The sequence below is a fragment of the Lagopus leucura genome, unplaced genomic scaffold (genome assembly GCF_019238085.1).
Source record: "Lagopus leucura isolate 7727_CA_CO unplaced genomic scaffold, USGS_WTPT01 Super-Scaffold_100028, whole genome shotgun sequence".
Taxonomy (NCBI): Eukaryota; Metazoa; Chordata; class Aves; order Galliformes; family Phasianidae; genus Lagopus; species Lagopus leucura.
Window position 1 is genome coordinate 2,489,116 of NW_024962279.1, and position 20,043 is coordinate 2,509,158.

At 41.5% G+C, this 20,043-nt stretch overlaps 1 protein-coding gene across 21 annotated transcripts in view; it reads right to left on the reverse strand.

The window, feature by feature from the left end:
* The window catches only part of MAGI1 (membrane associated guanylate kinase, WW and PDZ domain containing 1), a 291,018-nt gene that overhangs the window by 148,826 nt on the left and 122,149 nt on the right, over nt 1-20,043 (reverse strand). For all 21 annotated transcript variants that reach the window (XM_042880907.1, XM_042880898.1, XM_042880910.1 and 18 more), the window contains exon 2: nt 1,977-2,093. In XM_042880907.1, the coding sequence (XP_042736841.1) occupies nt 1,977-2,093 (117 nt within the window). The remainder of the gene's footprint in view (nt 1-1,976; nt 2,094-20,043) is intronic.

The window sequence follows — 20,043 nt, forward strand, 5'->3', positions numbered from 1 at the left end:
ACCTTTCTCCATTTTGCATTTAGTCATTACCACTTCATTTAGCCCTTCTATTAGTGCAACACAAAGCAGCTGGCAGGCCCAGCACTCTCTGTCCAAGTGACCTTGTGTTCTTGTTCGTGTTTACCACATAATCAGCAGCGTATTCCATTTTCAAAATACAAGACTCCATAATCCATTAGCACTAGAGATTGGTCCAGGGCCCTGGATTTACTGGTCACGTGTGCCAAGGAATAAAAATGAGTGCACCACTAGATTAATCTCCAGACCTGTAAAGCATTCCAGCCTACCATGCATCCAGTAGCCTGGCTCAAATTCACACAGCAATATTAGCATCATTCTTTAAAGCTACCACTAATACCATCCCAACAGTACATGAAGAGAAAATTAAATGTTACCTGCTTTATAACTCAGCAAGTATGGAGACATACAGTAACTGACTCCATTACTCAGATTTTCCATGCATGAAATAACAGGAGTACTGATGTTCTTAGCAGTTTGTCAGCAATAGGTACACCTCTTCCTGCCGCATCCAAGAGGCAGAAATTGCTTTTGCTGGTCTTAATTTTAAATCAGAAGTCTTTAGCAAGTCCAAGTAGATTAGCTCACCATCAAGTTAAATACATTAGAGAAAAGAATCAGTGGAAAGCATCTCAAAACGTAACCTTGGCAACACACAAAATGCTACCAATGAACTTCACTCATTTGCTTTATTTGCTGCTTCAGAAATTGGAATGTAACACATAGGCAGAAGGACATTAGCATCAAGATGTTGCATTTACCAAGCCTAAAACACCACATGTGTTTCCTTAGAAGGCACTTTCCGCATTACACCTTAAAATCCTGCAGCCAAGCAAGTTAGACAATTCCAAACTAATCATATTTCACAATAACAGAATGGAAAATGGAAGTATTCAATAGAAAACAGCAATCCATATTTATTCTTCATGTCCACACACAGCACTTTAAAGGTAATTTGGTTCATGCTTTCAACTGATAAAATGAAAACAAACTCAACAGCGACATACAATGTCTGCCATTTGAAGAATCAGCATTTATCAGTGTTATCACACAGCTTTAACTGTGGCCCTACACAGTTCCCCCGCATGCAACACTTAGATTGAAAACAGCTATTACTCTACCTACCATTATGTGGTATTTGTTGGCAAATACTGATTCTTGAGTGGCAACATCATTATTCAGTGTTTATACAAGTCTGCCAGGATAAACAACCTCTGATTCATGTCGACAAAGAGAGTTTAAAAACGTTTTGCCGCTCCTTTCAGCATGCTGTAACTACGAGTTTACTAGTCCTTATCCAAGCCCAACCTGAAATTTAGAGCATTTTCCTCAGAGCAACAACAAGCAGAAAACCAGATCATTTCACTGCACCATTTTCCAACTTCCAGGAGAGGACACGAGAAACAATCTTTTTCTACTTTTTTGTATACTTTCCCAAAAAGCAAAGTACAATCTAATTTTGGGTAGAGTCTGAAGTTCTGAAGATTACCACCCCCTCCAAACTTTTCAGCTCAATCCTTGTTTGGTTTTAGGGTGAAGAAGAGCATTCCTTTGTTAGCTTCACTAACTTTTGCTGCTTATCTCCTTTTGGAGCTGAGGATGACCTTCCAACAATGGCAGTTTCCTGTTTCCATGTCACCCAGCCACAAAACGCTGATCAATTTCTCACATAAAATACGCATCAGAAACAAAGCTTTGCTAACAAAATATAGAAGGCATATTTTATTCATAGATTTCAAATCAATGCAGAAACACACACCATAACAACATCAATGAGCTCTTCCTAAGGCCATCAGCTGGTTTCCTTGTAAGCACTCCCTGAACCCTATTTGCTGTCACATGTGGAATTCTGCCCAGTCCGAAACCTGAGCTGCACACACGAAGGCTGCCCCCAGTAAATCAATAAAAGCAAAAACGATACGACAAGTAATCCAGCAGGTCAGTGGTTTGTTACTTACAAGGCACAGCATGGCGATAAAGGTTATCTCTAATAGTCTGTTGTAGATCGTGATCCGGCGATCCTTTCTGAAACCTCTGGTTAAGATAATGTCTCAGGTCTTTGTTCAGTCTGCTTCCTGCAAGGAAAACACAGCCATTTATTTACTTCTAAATGCACACAATTAACATTTCCAATTCAGGCAAATGTTAGGCCTCCATTCAGAGTCCCCTAAATAATGGCATTCTAACTTCATGAGTGGAGGCTCATCTTCCTCTACAAATGGCTAATTACCAAAAATAACCCGCTGTAAACAAGAGGTCTCTCTCATCTCATAATGCACCTTTCTTCTTGTGGTGTTAAGCAGATCATCATTCCCTTTTATCACTTATTTGTCTGAGCAAATAGAGAAAGACAGATGATGTGAAAGTGATGAAAAATAATAAAGGTTTTGTTTTTGCAGCTCATTGGAGAGCAAGCTGGGCAAAGAGATAAAAAGCAAAGGCACTAATATAGCTGAACACGGCACAAAATCTAAGAATGATACTTTGCACTGGTGTCTACCCTAACACACAGTTGGGAAAGAATGAGAGAGCTCAGAGTAACCAAAGTCCTTAGAAAACCAACAGGATAATATTCAACACTTCTCACTTAAGTTTATTTCCCCATTCATAGAATGGCTTGGGTTGGAAGGGACCCCAAGGAACACCAAGCTCCAACCCCCTGCCGCAGGCAGGGCTGCCAACCTCCAGATTTAATGCTAGACTTTAATTCAGCTCTGAACACTTCCATAAGTATGCGAGAATAAAGACAGATGTGCTAAAAACAACCACCACCAAAAAAAGAGAGATTTAGTTGTAAATGAACACGGAACACTGAATACTTTCCTGCAGTGGAATGTAAGAACTGAGTAACTTCATGAAGTATTTTCCCAGAAATTAAATATTCTCAAATCTCAAATAATGCTGATCTCAATTTGACTGAAAAGCAAAAACCCCACACGAACTTATAGAGAATGGGGAATGAAACCCCTTCTGCTCTTAAAAAGGGGAGTGGAAAATAATTCACACAGGCTGAGGCAGTGGGAGGAGAGCTGGTTTGCCAAAAATGGTGGGACATCCCTTGAGCTGAAAAAGAATCGCTGGCGGCTAGGACTGTACTGGGAGAAGAAGCATACTTCTTTCCTTTGCTAGGCACCTTATTTATGGCTACAGGCAGAGCTCAAGCAGTGAGCTGCATGGACCTTGAGCTGAACTCTTACAGCTGTTTCCATGGTCTTTCATAATCATAATCATGACGTTTTTAGAGGGTGAACATACAATGCAGAGGCCAGCCCAATACTTGTGACACCGAATGAAGCGTTGCAGTTAGAGGTTCCTGGCTGGAGCCTCTAGGAACCACTGCAGAACAAAGCAAGAGTAATAATGCTGCAACATAGGGCCGTTGGACAGCAGCTCTGTGAGGCAGCAGTGGTCCAAAGCAAATGAGAAACAGTGCAGAGCGTTTAGCAAACAAGGGCAGGAACAGTGATCTGCCTAAGGAAGGTCTGCAGTAATGTTGGTTTCAAAACAAACAACAATAAAAATGATCTTAGTCTGAAAAGGAAGTTAAATTCCATAAAATAAAATAGGTGATCTGTATCATTCGCTGCTGTTATTTTTAAGATTACGTTTATTATTGAAGGAAGGAGAGAGGAAGGAAGGGTTAAGCAGCGGCCCTCTTTCCTTACAAGAAGTGTTCAGAGACCAAGATGCTCACTGCATGAATGCATGAATGGCTGAAACAATAAAACTGAAGAAAGGCAGACGAACCATTCTCATCACGTTGTCCTGATTGACCCCAAGCAACACCTCTCACTCCAGGAGCAGATGATCAGTCTGGTTTCTAAGAAACTATCTTTGGCTGTTCCACCATTGCACATAACAACCTAGGAGGTGCTTGAATAGACTGTGGGCTGCAGCATTCCCATTTCAGATCAGCTCAGGTGTTTGGTGGATGCTGAGTCTTTTGACTCCAGAGAGGGAGACCGGGCATGACAGAGAGCATCCTCAAAAATAATCAAACACTTCTTTCAGTTGAGCAGTTCACATTTTTCTTTGCATATGATAGTGACACAAGGTGGTTACTCATAGCCAAAAAAACTAAGCATGATGAGCAGTTTGGACATAACACAAGCACTTATTCCAGTGAAGAAAAAAAGTATGTATCCTACAGACTTCCTCCTGAAATACTGTGCAATTCATGATTTAACAATTAATGTCACAATCATGAAAAGGATCTACTGAGATAGGGTCTTCTTGACCACAGAAAGCATGCAATTTACTAATGATATCTGCAGTTATCTTCCCTCTGACTCCATTCATTGAGTATCTCAGTCTATTACAGCCTCCACTTAAAGGTTTGGCTCTCTATTACACAGTAGCTGGTATTTCAAGCTGAGTCACTGACGTGCTGACCAAGATGGCAGTTGCAAATGCAGGGACTAGAGCAATACTTGCATACTTTTTCCTTCAGGGAGCTCATTCCTATTACATGTATTTGAAATGGGAAGGAGGAAAATAAAAAAAAAATAAAAAAAAAAGAAGAAGAACAAAAAATATCCTCACTGCACCACATTTTTGTTGCTAAATTCCAGAAAATTCCAGATGGAAAAAAGGCTTCTTGCAGCTGAGCCCAGGGCTGTGGACAAAAGCAGGCTCATCCCTTACAGCCCACTGCAGAGTATGGGAAGTGAAAATGAGCACAGAACACAGAAACAAACCCCTTACAAAAAGCTCCCACAGGAATCCACCACAGAACATGCTGGATTCTTTACCACTTGAAATGTTTCGGTCCACATGCTCAATACCAACATTCCCAAGAAGATTCTAGAGCTAGACACAAGTTTACAAAGGCTGATACACTCTTTCTGAGCCCCCACAATTCCCAAGAATCAGAAAGACACATCAGTGGCACCTCAGAGCCTCCCACGTGCAAACTCCAGCACTAAAACTCATTCTGACCTCCATGGGCATCCCTGCCTCATTCACTGCTCCCTCTGCAAGAGTCTCACCACTGATAGCTTCTGCCCATACATCAGCCCAAGGCTGGGTTAAAAAGGAACACAGCACCATCTGATTTTATGCACAAGTCCTCCCCTTTGTGAAATCTAATTTGAGGCATCAGTTGTGCTAAGAATACACCTGGATTCAGTTTCCTTAGAGATGAGCTGTGTAACACTGCAAAACACTCCTCTGTTTTCAAGGAGGTTGGATCTTACATTTGTTCTTTGGGAGTACCTTCCTTTTCTTCTCTCTAAGCACATGTATAGAGGCCATACAGTGGTAGGAGCAGGCCAACTGCAGCTGTAGTCCAGAGCAGATTGGTGAGTGCCCAGACCTTCTTTCCTGCTGGCCAGGCTAGGTGGGAAATGCATTGATTTACCCAAAGAAAAATTATTATGTCCTTTCCATAATCGAAACTGGGCTGAGATGTTCAGTGCAGATCACACATTAAAAAACAAACAAACAACCCACTACGTAAATAATTTTTTCCTACTAAAATCATTGAAGTTAATACTTGAAAAATTAAGAATTAAAGCATGTTACAGAATTGTTGTTGTTGAAACAGTTCCTTTCCATTTTTCAGCCCTGGAACAATGACACAGTGCCTTTCTTCACATGAGAGCCAACCTTCCAATGCTGCTCCAGATCTGAGAAGTTTCCATCCTATTACCAGAACTCTTTATCTTTTACAAAGGGTGACTTATTGTATGTCTGTTTTTCGCAATTACTCTTAATTATTGTACTGCATCTCAGAGCAGGTCAATCATTCTCTCAAACCATTATACTGTAATAATATCTTAGTAACAAAAACACCAAGAGAGAAACAAATCATCTCTCCTGTTAAAAAATGAGTCCTGCTGATAACAGAGTTTTCTGAAAAACAGTAAGAAGTGCTTGTCAATTTTGTGGAGGTACATATGTAACCTAAATTCTTTTGCAATTAATGAAGACGACTGAGACTTCTTTCATGCCCTCAATCCTCTGTCACACATTCACTCTCCAACAGCAACACAATATAAAGCCACTAGAGAAACTCTGCTTTGAATGATTCTCTGCTGCTTGTTGCTGCAGCTCCTCATTTCTGCGGGGGAGAAAGCTCTATAGGAGCAGATCTAATGCTGTTACTGTGGCTGAGAACATCCATCTCTCCCAGAGCCCCACCACCAGTGAGCAGCAGTGCAGACCTGCCTTCTGAAAGCTGCTGGCTGTTGCGACACTCAGGCTTCAATAAGGAAAGCAGGCTGCATAAATGACCAAGCAGAATCTGAGATTTCCCCCCACAAAAAGCTGAGCGAGAACATCAAAGGGCTGACAGCACCTTCCTGCCAGCTGGGAGGCAGCCTATGCCAGAGCTCTGCAATATGTGTATTTTGAAGACATACCTCGAGTCCATTTTTCAGGCACTTGGAAGCCAACATTTTACAGTTTATATTTATATTAATTGCTGCAGCTGTTTTTATCCCATTTGTGCTTTGGGACAGCCATAGATAATCCCAATAAATAGCTCCAGTCTGACAGCGTATAGATGCTTGTACAAAGGGATCAGGGTCAGGCCCAGGACATGGTGATCTGACCTATATATTACACTCCTATAAAAATATTACTGATGTAACTCTTCTATCTTTGCCCTTCTTTGGGAAGGTTAGCAATTGCCATATTCACAGGGACTGAGAGACCTGAACTAGAAAAATCCATTTTTCATTCCTGAATTCCCCTTTTCTTGTAGAGGATATCTTCATTTTGAGGCATCTTTAGCAGCATGATCCTCTGTGGACTAAGACCATTTCTAAACAACAGGACCATGAAGCAATCAAAGGTTAAAGGCCTTGCTAAAGGGATAAGAGTGCAATAGAGTCGTCTGGATTAAGACTCTCTCTTGTCATCTGATGTCCACATTGAGGGAAGGATTCAATTTTTTAAAAGACACAAAGATTGCACGTTGGATTTGCAGAATAAACCCCTGAATATAACACACTGTCTTTCAGCTGACGAGTCCTGTCTGAAGATATTTAGCAAACAAGTTATTTTTGTACAACAGGAGCAAAACTTGGCCAAACAAATGCAGAAATGGAGGAAAAAATAATAATTTTAAAAAGAACTTTCTTAGAGGCATGAGCTCCCATTTTGCAAAGCAGTGAGCAGACCTGCAGTCTCACTGGACTGCCTTCAAGGCTGGGAGGCTTTGAGAGCACTCCTGTGCCCAAGGCTGCTGCACAGCCTGCAGATGGGACTGCACACTCAGCCGTAACTGCAGCCAAAGCAGCTTCTCTTAATTGGAGAGTCCATTAACCCAAGTTCATTTGAAACCCATCATCCTATTGAAAACAAAACCAAACCCCAACCACCAAATAGCCACCAAAAAACCATCAACCTGGTTAGCTACTTCTTGTTTTGGGGGGTTTAGGTAAGGGTTGTCTTTTTATTTTTTCCCCCCTTGAGAAATGTTAAAATATTAATTAAGTAACTAAAGACAATTTCCCAATCTGTTGTGAAATTCTTACTGAAAATGGGAGGCAAACAGGGCTCCTGGGAAGCATTTCACACTCTTCCATACAACCTTTTACACAACCACAGTGCTGGCATCAACTCTGCATTCATCACCATGCACTTCACTAAAGTTCGCAATGGACTTTCTGCAAGTCCTTGTGTAAAGGCAGCCCATATATTCACACATACTTTCTGTTGATAACTGGAGAGATTTGTATTTCATTTTTGGGCCACTTAATATAATTTTCACAGTGAGGGCAAAGGGCAGAAGCCCATCTGAGGAGACAGAATGAAAGCTGGGTGGATTTTCTTTTTTTTATCATTTAACAAGACTGCTGGTAGCCACACCATCATCAAATCTTCCTAATCCCAGTGGTTGTTACACAAACGATAATATTTTCTGCTATATCATTTTATTCCATCCCATCCTTGTCTTCCAGCTGCTGTCCAAAAGTGATTATAAATAATGGGGCTATAAAAGCCATTCAATAATTAGAAGATTCATTGGCCATATGCCAGCAGTGACAAAAGGGAGTGATTTATGTAAGATGAGTCTGTCACATCTGCCAGATCACAGCTTCATTACGCCGGTGGCTTTGAGGTCACAGTTAAACACTATCCCAACAGCCATTTGTCACGGGGGCAGCAGGGAAAAAAGCTGAAAGAAATCACTGTGAATTTTGTTTGCTTTCCTATTTTAACTACGAGGTAAATAAGTAAATAAAGCCCAGCACCTACTTTTGTTACATCTCCTGTGAGGTCAAAGACACAAGGGTATGTACTAAAACACGAAAGATTCATTCATCATTGCTAGACAGAGTTCAAATAAGATCACAATGCAAAAACATTCAGTTTGAAAGCTTTAGATATTCCATCTTCCAGCCACCTACAAAATGAAGGCAACCTGTAACAGCAATTGCTTTACTGACATGTTGTAGGTTTACATTTCCCTAACACAAGTAAACTTAAAAGCCTTCTATGGCTCAGTGCTCTAAACAGAATGCTGCCATGGGAGCTGAGATAACAGTTGAAGTGGCTCAGCAGACACCCAACTGGACTCCAGTTCTGTTTTCTCCTATATTAATAAACAAACAAAACACACTAATGAACTCTTACCGCCATGTGCAAACCAGTCTCATAAAGCCCTGATGCTTGGATGTCCCGCATAAAGAGCCTCATCTGTCACTGTCAACAGTTGTGTCCATACCAATTTGAAGAGTCTTTATTGACTCCTGGTACAAACCAGACCTTTGCTGGAAATACTGCATACACTCCCATACATTTACTTTCATTCATTCCAGCCCCACTACAGCTGGACTCAGATGAACTGCTCAAATCAATCTCCATTATTCTAATAAAATTCATGCCACAACCAAAGCAAAATGACTGCTCGTCCCTTTCCTACCTTCCAGAAGTAAAACATAAAACACTTCCCAATTTTTATGCTCAGAACAACAAAGCCACATCCACTGCAGCATCCTTCCAGTGGAGGGAGATTATTATAAGCTGGAGGGTGATACTGTAAAGAATTGCAAAAAGCTCCAGGATGAGCTACCTACATGGCAATAAAACTCAACTTTGATGGAGCATGGCTAAGGCTTCAGCAGCAGCCAGGCTGCTGAATCAGCAGAGAGCACTTCAGCGCAGCTAGTAATTCCTACCTGGAGAATGAATAACACTTGTTACTTTATTACTAACAGAACTTCTTAAAATATTATTTTAGGTGTAGCCGTGAATCCGAAGGAGATATACTCACTCAAAAACTTTCTGGCCGTGCCCAGAATGCGGAGCAGGCAAGAGCCTTCTTGGCACGGTCCCTTTTGGTATCTCTCTCAATCTGCATGGGTGAATGCACCAACACTGAAGTGGTAATTCAGCATTTGCTGCTAAGAAATGCACTTAACAGATCATAAATCCCCAGTGAAACTATTCTGTGAGCACCTAACCTAATCTACTGTATTTGCAGGGCACTCCACATTATTTTTTGTGCATTAATAGTGATTCATTTTTCTAGTGGAAATTTAAACAAATAGCCTTTCAGCTGAGTAGTGCCAAAAAAGTAACAGTGCTAGAGCTAAGAGGCTGAAAAGAAAAATATCATCATTTAGACACTAGGCCTGAAAATTTGGCGCCCTTGTGACAAATACATTGCTGTTGCCTTTGGCTGAAAACCAGCAAAAGCTGCAGGAAGCCCAGCCTGACTCCCCTTTGGCCTTCCCAGTGACCTTGATTCTCAGTCATGAACCCAGGACAGCCCTGATCTGGTGCAGAGGGAAGCCACACAGCAGCCCACTGAGGTGACCAGGGGCTGCCACACAGCGCCTGGAGGAGTGAGGTTCGACAGCAGCGTGTCCCGCAGTTCTGGGCAGCACTACCATCACAAAGAAATGGATTAAAGTACGAGTTTCACAACACATCCTGAAGAGCTCTCCTTAGATTGCCAAGGCAGAACCCATTACACCATCTCATTTAAAATCTACTGCGCTAATAAAACGCCTTGCCAATCCAAGCTCCCTTTTCCTGGCGATTCAAAGGAGATCCTGGATAGGCATAGTTCAGTCACCTGAGAACTACTGCGTGAAGGATGGAAGAAATTTCATCTTTCTACCTCAAAAAGACGCTTCTATTATTCTCCTGATCTTTGCCCCAGCTTTGCTGTAGACAGCAGCATGTTTCCATACAGAGGGTTCTACCTCAAAGAAAAGACAAAAGGAAGAATACAAGGGCATTTTCTGCCTCTCTATTTGATATATTTTACACTCATGGAGCCTGTAGCATCACGACACCAAACAAACAGTGACATTCCAGAGAAAGTGGCAACTGTACCTAATCAGAAAAGTCTGAAAGTGCAGAAAATCCAAGATTGGGATAACATTTAAAGCAAAAATATGGGTAAATGAAAACATGCAGCATGAACACATGATGGATAGAAGAGGGAAAAGGAAGGTCAGTAACATTTACTACTGCTGGCCACAGATACCTTTACATTCATTTGAGCAGGTCAGGCACCGAGCCCAAAAACATGGCTTTGCTGCATCCACACGGGAGCTAGCAGATGCAGAGCCAGCCCTAGTGCTTCTTCCCTACACCATGGTTCCTCATTAACCCAACTAACTGAAAGCTGGAGGTCAACAACTACTACTCTGCTGTTGACTCTTAGGAATTCTCTTTTTCTTCCCTTGTGCTGTTTTTAGGAAATGCTGCAAGCCCTCTGCTCTTGGCTCAGCTCTTTTTTTTCTTTTTTTTTTTTCCCCTCTTTCTTTTTTTCCCCTCCTTTCTCCTCCGTTTTCCGTTTTGAAGAATCGACATCAAATACATGATAGGAGGGAATCTGGGCTCTCACGAGAGCTCCAAAAATGACAGTGGAGAGAGATATGAGCCAAGGTGAGAGAAGGGACCTGCTGGGACCACAGATGCAGGACACTCCCTGATTGAAATTAGAAGTCCCCCGGATAAACCATGATACTGATCAACAGCTACTTGCTATAGAGTCATCACAGGAAAGCTCCAGGAAGAGGTAGAGATGCAAAGAACAATGAAATAGTGCAGCAACGTCTGTACACGCTCACAATGAAATCTGGATTAGCATTACACTAAAAACTTTAGGCAGTTCTGAGGGCGGACTGGTGTTGGATGAGAGACTTGAGTTGAGTGGGTGATAACTGAACTGTTGGATTAAGGTCACGTCCAGAAAGGCTTCCCCTAGGCAGTGACCTTAAACCAAGCACCCGACATAAAGCCCCGGCTCTGCAAAGCTTTACACAAAGCCATACCCAGGGGTGAACTTTGGGAAGCAGAGACTTTCCTCTGAGAAAGGCATTCTGTCTCACACACAAAGACACTGCTGTGCTGGGGCCTTCTGCACTGCATGTTTCAGTGAGAGAAAGCAATGAGGACTGCGAAGCGGTCGCGAGTGGCAAGAATCGTTCATGTTGCCACGTAGGCTTAAAGGAAAAAAACGAAATAAGTAAAAAAGAACAGGAAAAAAAAAACTCCTACACATCTGAAGTGAATGCAGAATGAAGTCATTGTAAGAGAACGAGCAGCATGGGATGCAGCCTCTTTCCACGAGCTCTGAAAGAGTCAGGCCGAGGGCTCATGGCACGTCTCTGCCAAGCTTTCCATCAATGAACACAGGCTGGGCTACGTGAGCCTCCACTAATGCTCCAGGAAAACACAGCCTGCACAGGAGCCATGTAACAGCATCTGTCACTGACACCCACTCTATAAAACTGTGCTGCGTGAAGCAACCTGCATAAGGGAGCGTTGTTCCTCTTCCTTGCTCCACCTCAAAGCAGCCAGCAGGCTTTTCCATTTTGTGGGAGGTAGAAGCATGGCAGGGGTGAAGAAGAAAGTCTAGACTGCGCAACAAGAACAGGAGAATTAAGATGAAAAGCATTTGCAGTCTTTCAACCAAAGGCAACGACCCGTTACTGGAAATTAGATGCATATCTCTAAGTCTCCTGAAAGGAGTTACCGTATGTTCTAAAAGCAGCATATAATATTTGAGCTGTAAAAGCCAAATCAGCTTGTGAAACAGACGGTATTACAATACTTTAGCAGAACAAAACCCACATAACAGTGTGCCAGACTCATTTTCTAGAATGGCACTAGGAAAACATTTGCAAAACCTGCAACCCATTCCCTAAATACTGCATTTGATTCTTTGAGTCAAAGTAGGAAAAAAGCCACAAACGTGACATAAATATCTCTATTTGGGAATTCTGACTAGCTATTCTTATTTGTTGTTGGGTTTTTTTTTGTTTGGTTGGTTTTTGTTTGGTTCCTCTTCAATGCAATTTAAGCATGGCGAGAGGTCTTCAGTGCTGCTTTTTAAACCTGACTGCAAACTCCTTCAGCAGTCAAGCTAAGCCCCTTTTCGTCCTTGCTTTTCCTTGATTGCTGGAGGGACAAACTCCTATCGCCCAGCCAGGTCACCTCTGAATTCTAATCACAGCTTTATAGGTTTTTGCTTTGCCCTTGCTGGCTCGCAGGCATATGTCGATACTACCAGCCTGATTTCCAGAGGTACTGAATACGTAACATCTAATGCTAAGAACGTCTGATGGGCAGGCAATAAATGCATTCCTAATGCACACACCGACAGAACACCAGAATTTTGATGCTGCCCTGCCCTCAGGTATCTCCATCAGACAGACAACATTGGCTTCCTTGGAAGAATCAACCCACAGATCACCACGTGTCTGCTCCAGGCTCTGTCCTAGGCAGCGCTGACTGACAGCCCATTCTGTGCTGGGGCTGAATGATGTATGCTCAGCCGCCCCAATTTCTCAGCAAAGAACAAGAAATCTATTAGGCTTTTCTTTCCTCAAAATATTCATTTTCACAGAGGGCTACAAGTTAATTCTCCAACCGGCTCAAGCAATTTCTCAGAAACCAGATCTGCCACGAAACCAAACCAGAAACACGACTTGTTGTGCTCTCACAGCAGCAAGCAGAGGTCCTGTTCCCACTACACTATGTTCACAGAATGAAAAAATGAACCTAACCCAAGGTGAAACTGCCTTTGATTTTTCCTCTTTTAATATATTAATACATACTCGTGGACGTGCAGAAATAACTTGAGACCACTAGCACACAGCACATAAAGGAAGCACATAGACAGCAAAGCGCTGTGAATTTACAAAGTTAGGTTTTCCAAGCTGAATATAATTATGAGCTAAATCTGTTGGGAAAAAAAAAACACTTAAACAGAAAAATGTGTGTAACAGTCAGAGCTGTTGAAGCACACTTTACAAGAGGCGCAAGCAGCCACAAAAATTAAGTAAGAAGGTCACCCTGATTAAAAAAAACAAATAACCTGGGAAAGGTTGTTGTAGAGAAAACAAAGGCAGCTTCTTAAATTTCATAATTGTAGACAAAAGAAATGATCTAAGGAACAGGACTAACTCTGGTTAATTATTCAAACTGCAAATACGCTCGTCTTATTTTTAGTCTACTATTGCAATGGCCTTTGAATGGTTAGAGGATATTCTCCCTTCCTGGAAAACATTAGGTTAAGATTGCATGTTTTTCTTGAAGCTTAATAAGGAATTGATTCAAAGTGGTTTTATAACATGCTAAGCTATAACTTGGAAACCTACTTCAGAAAGACAAATGCTGAACAGGGTAGCTGAAGGACTTGGAAGAATGGGAGAACCAAGAGCAATTTAAAGGAGGTCAGAGCAAAATGAGGCCGTGCAGTGAATCTTTCCCATCACTCAGTTGATACCAGCACAGGAAATCTCACCAGTAAAAACAAAGTGTCAATGCTCCAATCCTGTAAAAAAATCAGTTCAACACACAGCATCGTGGGCCTCCCTTTTGTGGGGAAAATGGAAATGAGATTCTAAAATTTCAAGCAGGGCAGAAAAAATGAGATAACTGAAGCAAGCAGCAATCAGGGCAGGCTAGCTTGTTAGCAGTTTCAGTACCATACTACCATAACTTATTGCTAAAACTTAAATTAGCAAACAAAATAAATGGGGGCAACATTGTTGTTAGCTATTCCACATAGAATCAAACACAAAAGAAATGCTCAGATTCTTGGGACCCTCTTCCACTGGGAACAATTCTTTGAATTGAACTAAATTTGGGAACAAGCCATTGAACAGGCTGTTCAATGACAACGATTAAAAAACTGAAACACTCACATTAAAACAAATAAACGGGCACAGCCTCAGTCTCTAACATAAGTGTCATACCTCATACAAAGCAAGCCCAGCAATTAAAGAAAGTACACAAAGAAGCTTACTAGGCTCTGTAGCAAACATCTCTACTGCCTTGGTTGAAGGTCTTCTTTTCTCATTGTGCTTATAGGAGTGTCTGTATCACGTTTCTGCCACCCTAACTTTTCCCCTCAAGAACCAAATATGAATATTACAGATGGTAAGACCCATATTTTCTCAAACAGGAAATAAATGTTTATATGTGGCATGTAGCAAAATATATATTTCCAGAGACAATAGCAAGAAGATGTAGATTTATTAGAGCAGGGCAGCAATTTTTAATGAAAAGCACATTTTTGGGGATAAGAATTTTAATTACAAAGAAACTTCACAGAAACGGCTCCTTTAGATGTAAAGCAGAGCAGTTCTGCTACAGAATCAAAAGGACATGTTCTCTTCTGGTGCAAAATTGAATATTGGAATAAAGCGAGAAAAGCACATGGCAGGCTAGATGCTCCCCACAAAACACTTTTGATCACAAAATGGCATTTGTCACAATGAAGGCATTCTACAGGAATATGACATTTCTACAGAACTCAGGCATAACTCTGATGGTGCCTTTTCAGATTACATCTCAGCCTGCTGGGCTACCCTGGTCCTCACTCACTAACACGGTTTCATACGTTTCCAAGTTCGGACAAATCAGGTTCTTTTGCTCACGCTTCTCCTGTCTTTCCTTGTCTCAGCTCTCAGATAATGAATCCTGCAGGAAAAAGCATGCTTATCCAAAAGCTTATGAAAGTCTACCAACATCCGGGTCAGATCTCTACAGCACAAAAACCAGCCAAAACAGCAGCTTGGTTCCAAAACTAGAAAAATTTGGCATCTCCAGGATAAAGTTTCACAGGTTCTTGTTGGGATGAAAAGCAAGTACCAGCTTTTTTGGCTCCTCTGCAACGTCCATGTGAGGACTTCCTATCCAGGAGCACATTCACTTAGTTGCAGGCGTCTCGTGCTACAAACAATTAAGTGGAAAGCACAAATCCAGAAGTGGTCAAAGAACAGTTTCCCAGAATTCAAAATGGAAAGGAACACTGGTTTCATTCCCATTACATTACTGTATCTAGCAGTGATCTTGGCGGATTTCTCATATATCCACAATGAATGGCTTTTGTGAAAGATTAAAAGGAAAAGCAAAGATGAAGGGTTTAATCAAGCTCTGCTGCTGGCCGTAGCTTCATGGGATTTTTCCAATTTTGCAGGATGTAATCAGCTTGGAACAATCTTTAGGCCCATTTTTGCCATGCGGTGGTGAGCTCTCCCGACTCACACAGCTCTAACCAATTTGCAATTCTGCCAGGAAATCTGCATGTTCAAGCAGCAGTTTTACTCATTTCCATTAAAACCACAGCCATGTAAGAGTTCTGAAGACCCAATGACAAACGAGAGGTGCAACAGAGAGCAAAAAAATCAGCATTAAGCGTCTAAATACTGATTCTTCCTCCTTAAATTATTATTATTTTGGAGAGCTCTCTATGCTTTCTCAGTTGGTTTGCTAACAAGCATTTTTCACCCCCACTTAATCAAATGCATTTGAATGTCTCACACACTGGTTCAGAAATGGAAGGCCCTGATCAGCTTAGCCTCCAATTCATTTTACGCTTCTCTTGCTTTTGGAAGTGTGCAGCCACAGCTGTGGAAGCCCTGCAAAGACAAACTATTGAGGCAACACAGATGAGCTACCATGTTTGACATGTTGTGCTTTTGCACGCTTCTGTTCTGGGAGTTTCTAAAATAGATGCCTAAAGAAACGCTGCTTGGTCTCACGTTTCTTTGGTTTGGTCTCTCCTTTAAGACACAGCCTGTTTGACAGCTGAGGTTTTACGAGAGGCTTCAGCAACAGGAACTGTTATGATATGATGCTCTCCTGTTGCTGCTTTTCCACATCTGCCCAGACACAGAAGCTTCTTTCCAACAAGGTGCACCCAAAGCTGCCCTATAACCACCGTGCCTGCACAATCCTGCACTGCCAGCACAGAAAGGCAGGTGCGTCTGCACAGGCTGACAATTGATTTACCCATGATTTGCAATCCCTTTCAAAGGAACCAGACTTCCTAGCAATCAATGAGAAAATAACCTTGTTAGCAAATAAGACAAGGTTCTTTTAAATTAATCAGTTCTTTTTCATCCAAACAGTACAGATAATGAAAGAGATGATGACATTTTACATGACCTATAAAGAGGAGAGTTTCTATTTTGGGCTCTCCTTCGGTAAGGGTGCCATGATGATTATGTTCTGTTTACTGGACAGAATAATCTCTTATTTGTTAAGGCTTGAATGCAATTTTGTACAGTATAAAATTTTATCTTCTATTGTCTTAATTATCATCTGGAGGGTTGAAACATGAGACGATGGCACAGAACAAAATGAATATTTATGCGTTCTATCTGCAATTTATAGAGAAAGGACTTGGAGCTTTCTTTAGCTCGTATGCTGAACGTGCTGCAGATGGGTGACTTGTATCCCATTTAGCTCTTATTGTTCCTGCCAGCGGCAAGAAGAAAACACACATCAACCTTTTACAGACTCCATGCACTTGCAGCATTCAAATGCACCACCTCTTCCTCTCATTTCCTTGTACATCATTTGCTAAAAAAGTTTTAAAACATTTCCTGCTAAAAACAGTGTACAAAGCTACACTACTGCAGTTACAGATTTCTGGAAGACTCCCTTGCCACCTGCAGCACGTTCTCATACTGATGCAAAGGCACAGGCAGTGAGAGCCTGCCTTTTCTCTCATTTAGCTCATCAGCATCCTAATAGCAAGTCAACTTCGTGTCTGGTAGGAAAAGCTGCTGCACATCCAGAGGAGGAGGTGGGGAAAGAGAAGCCTCAGACGGGGAGCAGCACACAGTGACATTCATGGACTGTCTACAATCCTAGAGAAGATCAAAGCGAGCTTTGTAATTAACCTGTAATTAAAACACACATAAGGCAACACCTGACCAGTTTGGAGTACTGAAAGGTATCAATAGGAATTGAAAAAGACAGTGCTTACAGATCGTGCCATAATGGGTTCTTTCTTTTTTTTTTTTTCTTCATTCAGCTGCATCAGTGCTGACCTTTTCAGGTCCAAAAAAGGAAAGAACTGAAAGGTGTTGGCTGTTTTTTTTTGTTTGTTTATTTGTTTGTTTTTTGAGGAAGACTTGGGTTTTTCTGTGACATTTTTTCTGGAAGGAGGGGGAGATGGGATGGGGGCTTTTTCTGCTCTCCAGACAGAGGTAGAAATTAAATAAAGAATCGACAAAAATCAAATCCCACAAGGGAAAAATATCAATTAGCATAAGTTTCCTTCACAGTTTTGAGCTGATATGACAAGGCTATGCTGACAAAAAAAAAAAATATCTGCATTTTAGAGAGAGTTTGCATGACTTATCAAGATAATCCTTTTTAAATATAGCTCTAATGCATAGGGAGAAATAGCTGCTTGGAGACATAAGTGCCTCTATGGCATCCTGTACCCGCTGAGAACTTGAGGCCAATCTTCTAGGCCCTTTTTGCCTTGGCTCTGATGGACTCCAGGGGTAATTGTGAACAAAGAAATGACAACATTAAAGATCTTTTTTTTCCTTATTCTGTTTCTGGCCACGACTATTTTAAGCTTGTGTGCATCTAAACAACTGCATTACAGGTTCTCATCTTTGGAATTCTTTTTGTTTGTTTTTACTACTCTGCAAAATCCCTCCAGTGCCTAATTCTGCCTTCACAGCTTCCAATTAAATCGAGTGGATTAACGTTATGCCCACCAAAGCAGCATTCAGAATACAAAAACATTCATCATCAAGGCGTGCCTGCTGCAAAAAAGCCCCACACACGTAACAGAGCCAGGATAACATGCCTGTTGTGGGAGCCCAGCCCTACAGCCATGGTGTCACAGACTCTTCTGCCTGCTCTCCAATATGCTCATGACATATGGAGACTACACAGGTAGTAAGTGAGGTTTAAAGATACTAAATGTTTGAGGCACCCTACCCACACCAGCATAGCATCCCTAAGCCTTCCCTTCCAAGGCCACAGCACTGCTGGGAAAGGTAATGCCCTACCTCTGCCCATCTCCTATCACCATCACCTGCACAGATGTCTTTTCACGGCACTTCCAAATTGTTTAAACACACCTCATGGAGAAACACGAGTATCTTCTGCTTATTGGATAACACAGGCAGGACCTTCATGCTTGAGCACCTCAAACCAGCAATCAGTATTTGTATCTGTGCAATGCCACTCGCTGTCACTGAAGAATGAAGTCACTCAGAGACATCTTTCTAAGCACAAAAAGGAAGAAAATTTAAAAAGGGGAAAATTCACAGCCAAGTAAAATTGAGAGTGCAGTTAAACTGACAGAAGTAAACTGGGAGCAAAACATCTCTGAGAAATGATCAAATCGTACTATCTAGCAGATTGGTGTTGCTGAACAGAAGGACCGAAGAACACAAACACTCCAGTGTGATAGCTATAAATCAGAGTTTAATGAAATGATGAGCAATTTATGCAAGCTATTCATGGCCACACCAATTCATTTGCACTACGTGACAATGGAGTTGAAATCTGTCAAAATGGAAATGCAGCAGCAACCTACTGTCATGGGGCAAAACGAGAAGAATCAAGTTCAGAACCAAGGGCTACAACTACTCCAATGTTCTTACAAAAGCGTCCCTCCTTACATTGTGATTTTCCATCACAAGACAGATCTAAGGAGCTTCGTGATATAAAAAAGAAATAAATCACAAGTTATTGAAAAGGAAGTACAAAATATGTATTTTTTATAATTTGAATTAAGATTTCCTGCCAGAGAACACCTTTATCTTTCTGGCCAGAGTAGCAAAACAATTATGCAGGAGAATTTAACTGAGAAATATGGCACACGAAAGGGCTGCTTCTATGCACATCTCAGTGAAAGAGGCAGAGGAGAAATAAGTCCTCTGGACAAAAATGGGTATTGCACAGCAAACACTGTCGCCATGTGTTGCTAATCATCTATGAAATAACAGGTTTAAATCCGTTTCTAAGGAAGGCCACATTGCTTCCTCAATAAAAACTCACTTATTTTGAAGTTACTGCAGTTACAATACAATAAGCATAAATATATCCACGCCAAAGCAAAAGGAAGCACTTGTATCCAGTTTTGAAAGTCACCGATCTGGTTAAGACACTGGTATTGCGACCACCAGGTTTAATTTTGAAGGGATTTCAGCAGCTTTACTGTCCAGCAGCCACAAATAAGTCTGTGCTCAAATACTTCTTATAGAAGTACATAAAGCAGAGCACCACTGCAGCACGCCAAGTGCTGGCCATTACTCTCACCAGCTTTATTACATGGGCAAATGAACATAAGGTACAGCTCCCCTTATCCATCGAGTTTGTTTTTTGTGGTTTGTTTGTTTGTTTGCATTAAATATACACACATAACACACACAGGAAATATTTTTTTTTTCCTGCAGCATTTCAGTTTCCATCAGCAACACAACAAATTGCTTTGATCTTCCTATGAACAGAAGACAAATGGGCACAGAGAGAATCCGTAATCCAAGAGCTTGCATGCTATGGAAACCTTTGAGCATTTCCTCAACAGTGTGTTTTCCTTTGCATTCACCTCTTCTTTCTGCCTGAATACTACAAGCAAAACATCTGATAGAACAGAAAGCATTGCTGGTACCAGGAGAAGGTTCATAACAAAGAGCTAACATGGGTCTGCTGAACGCACACGTGAACAGACACAGAAACTCATTTAATTAGCATCATGTTTTGTGACATTCATTGAAGAATACAAAATGGGCAAGAGAAATGCAGGCGCCCAAGGGGAAGGCAGAAAAAGATACCTGATGGATTTCT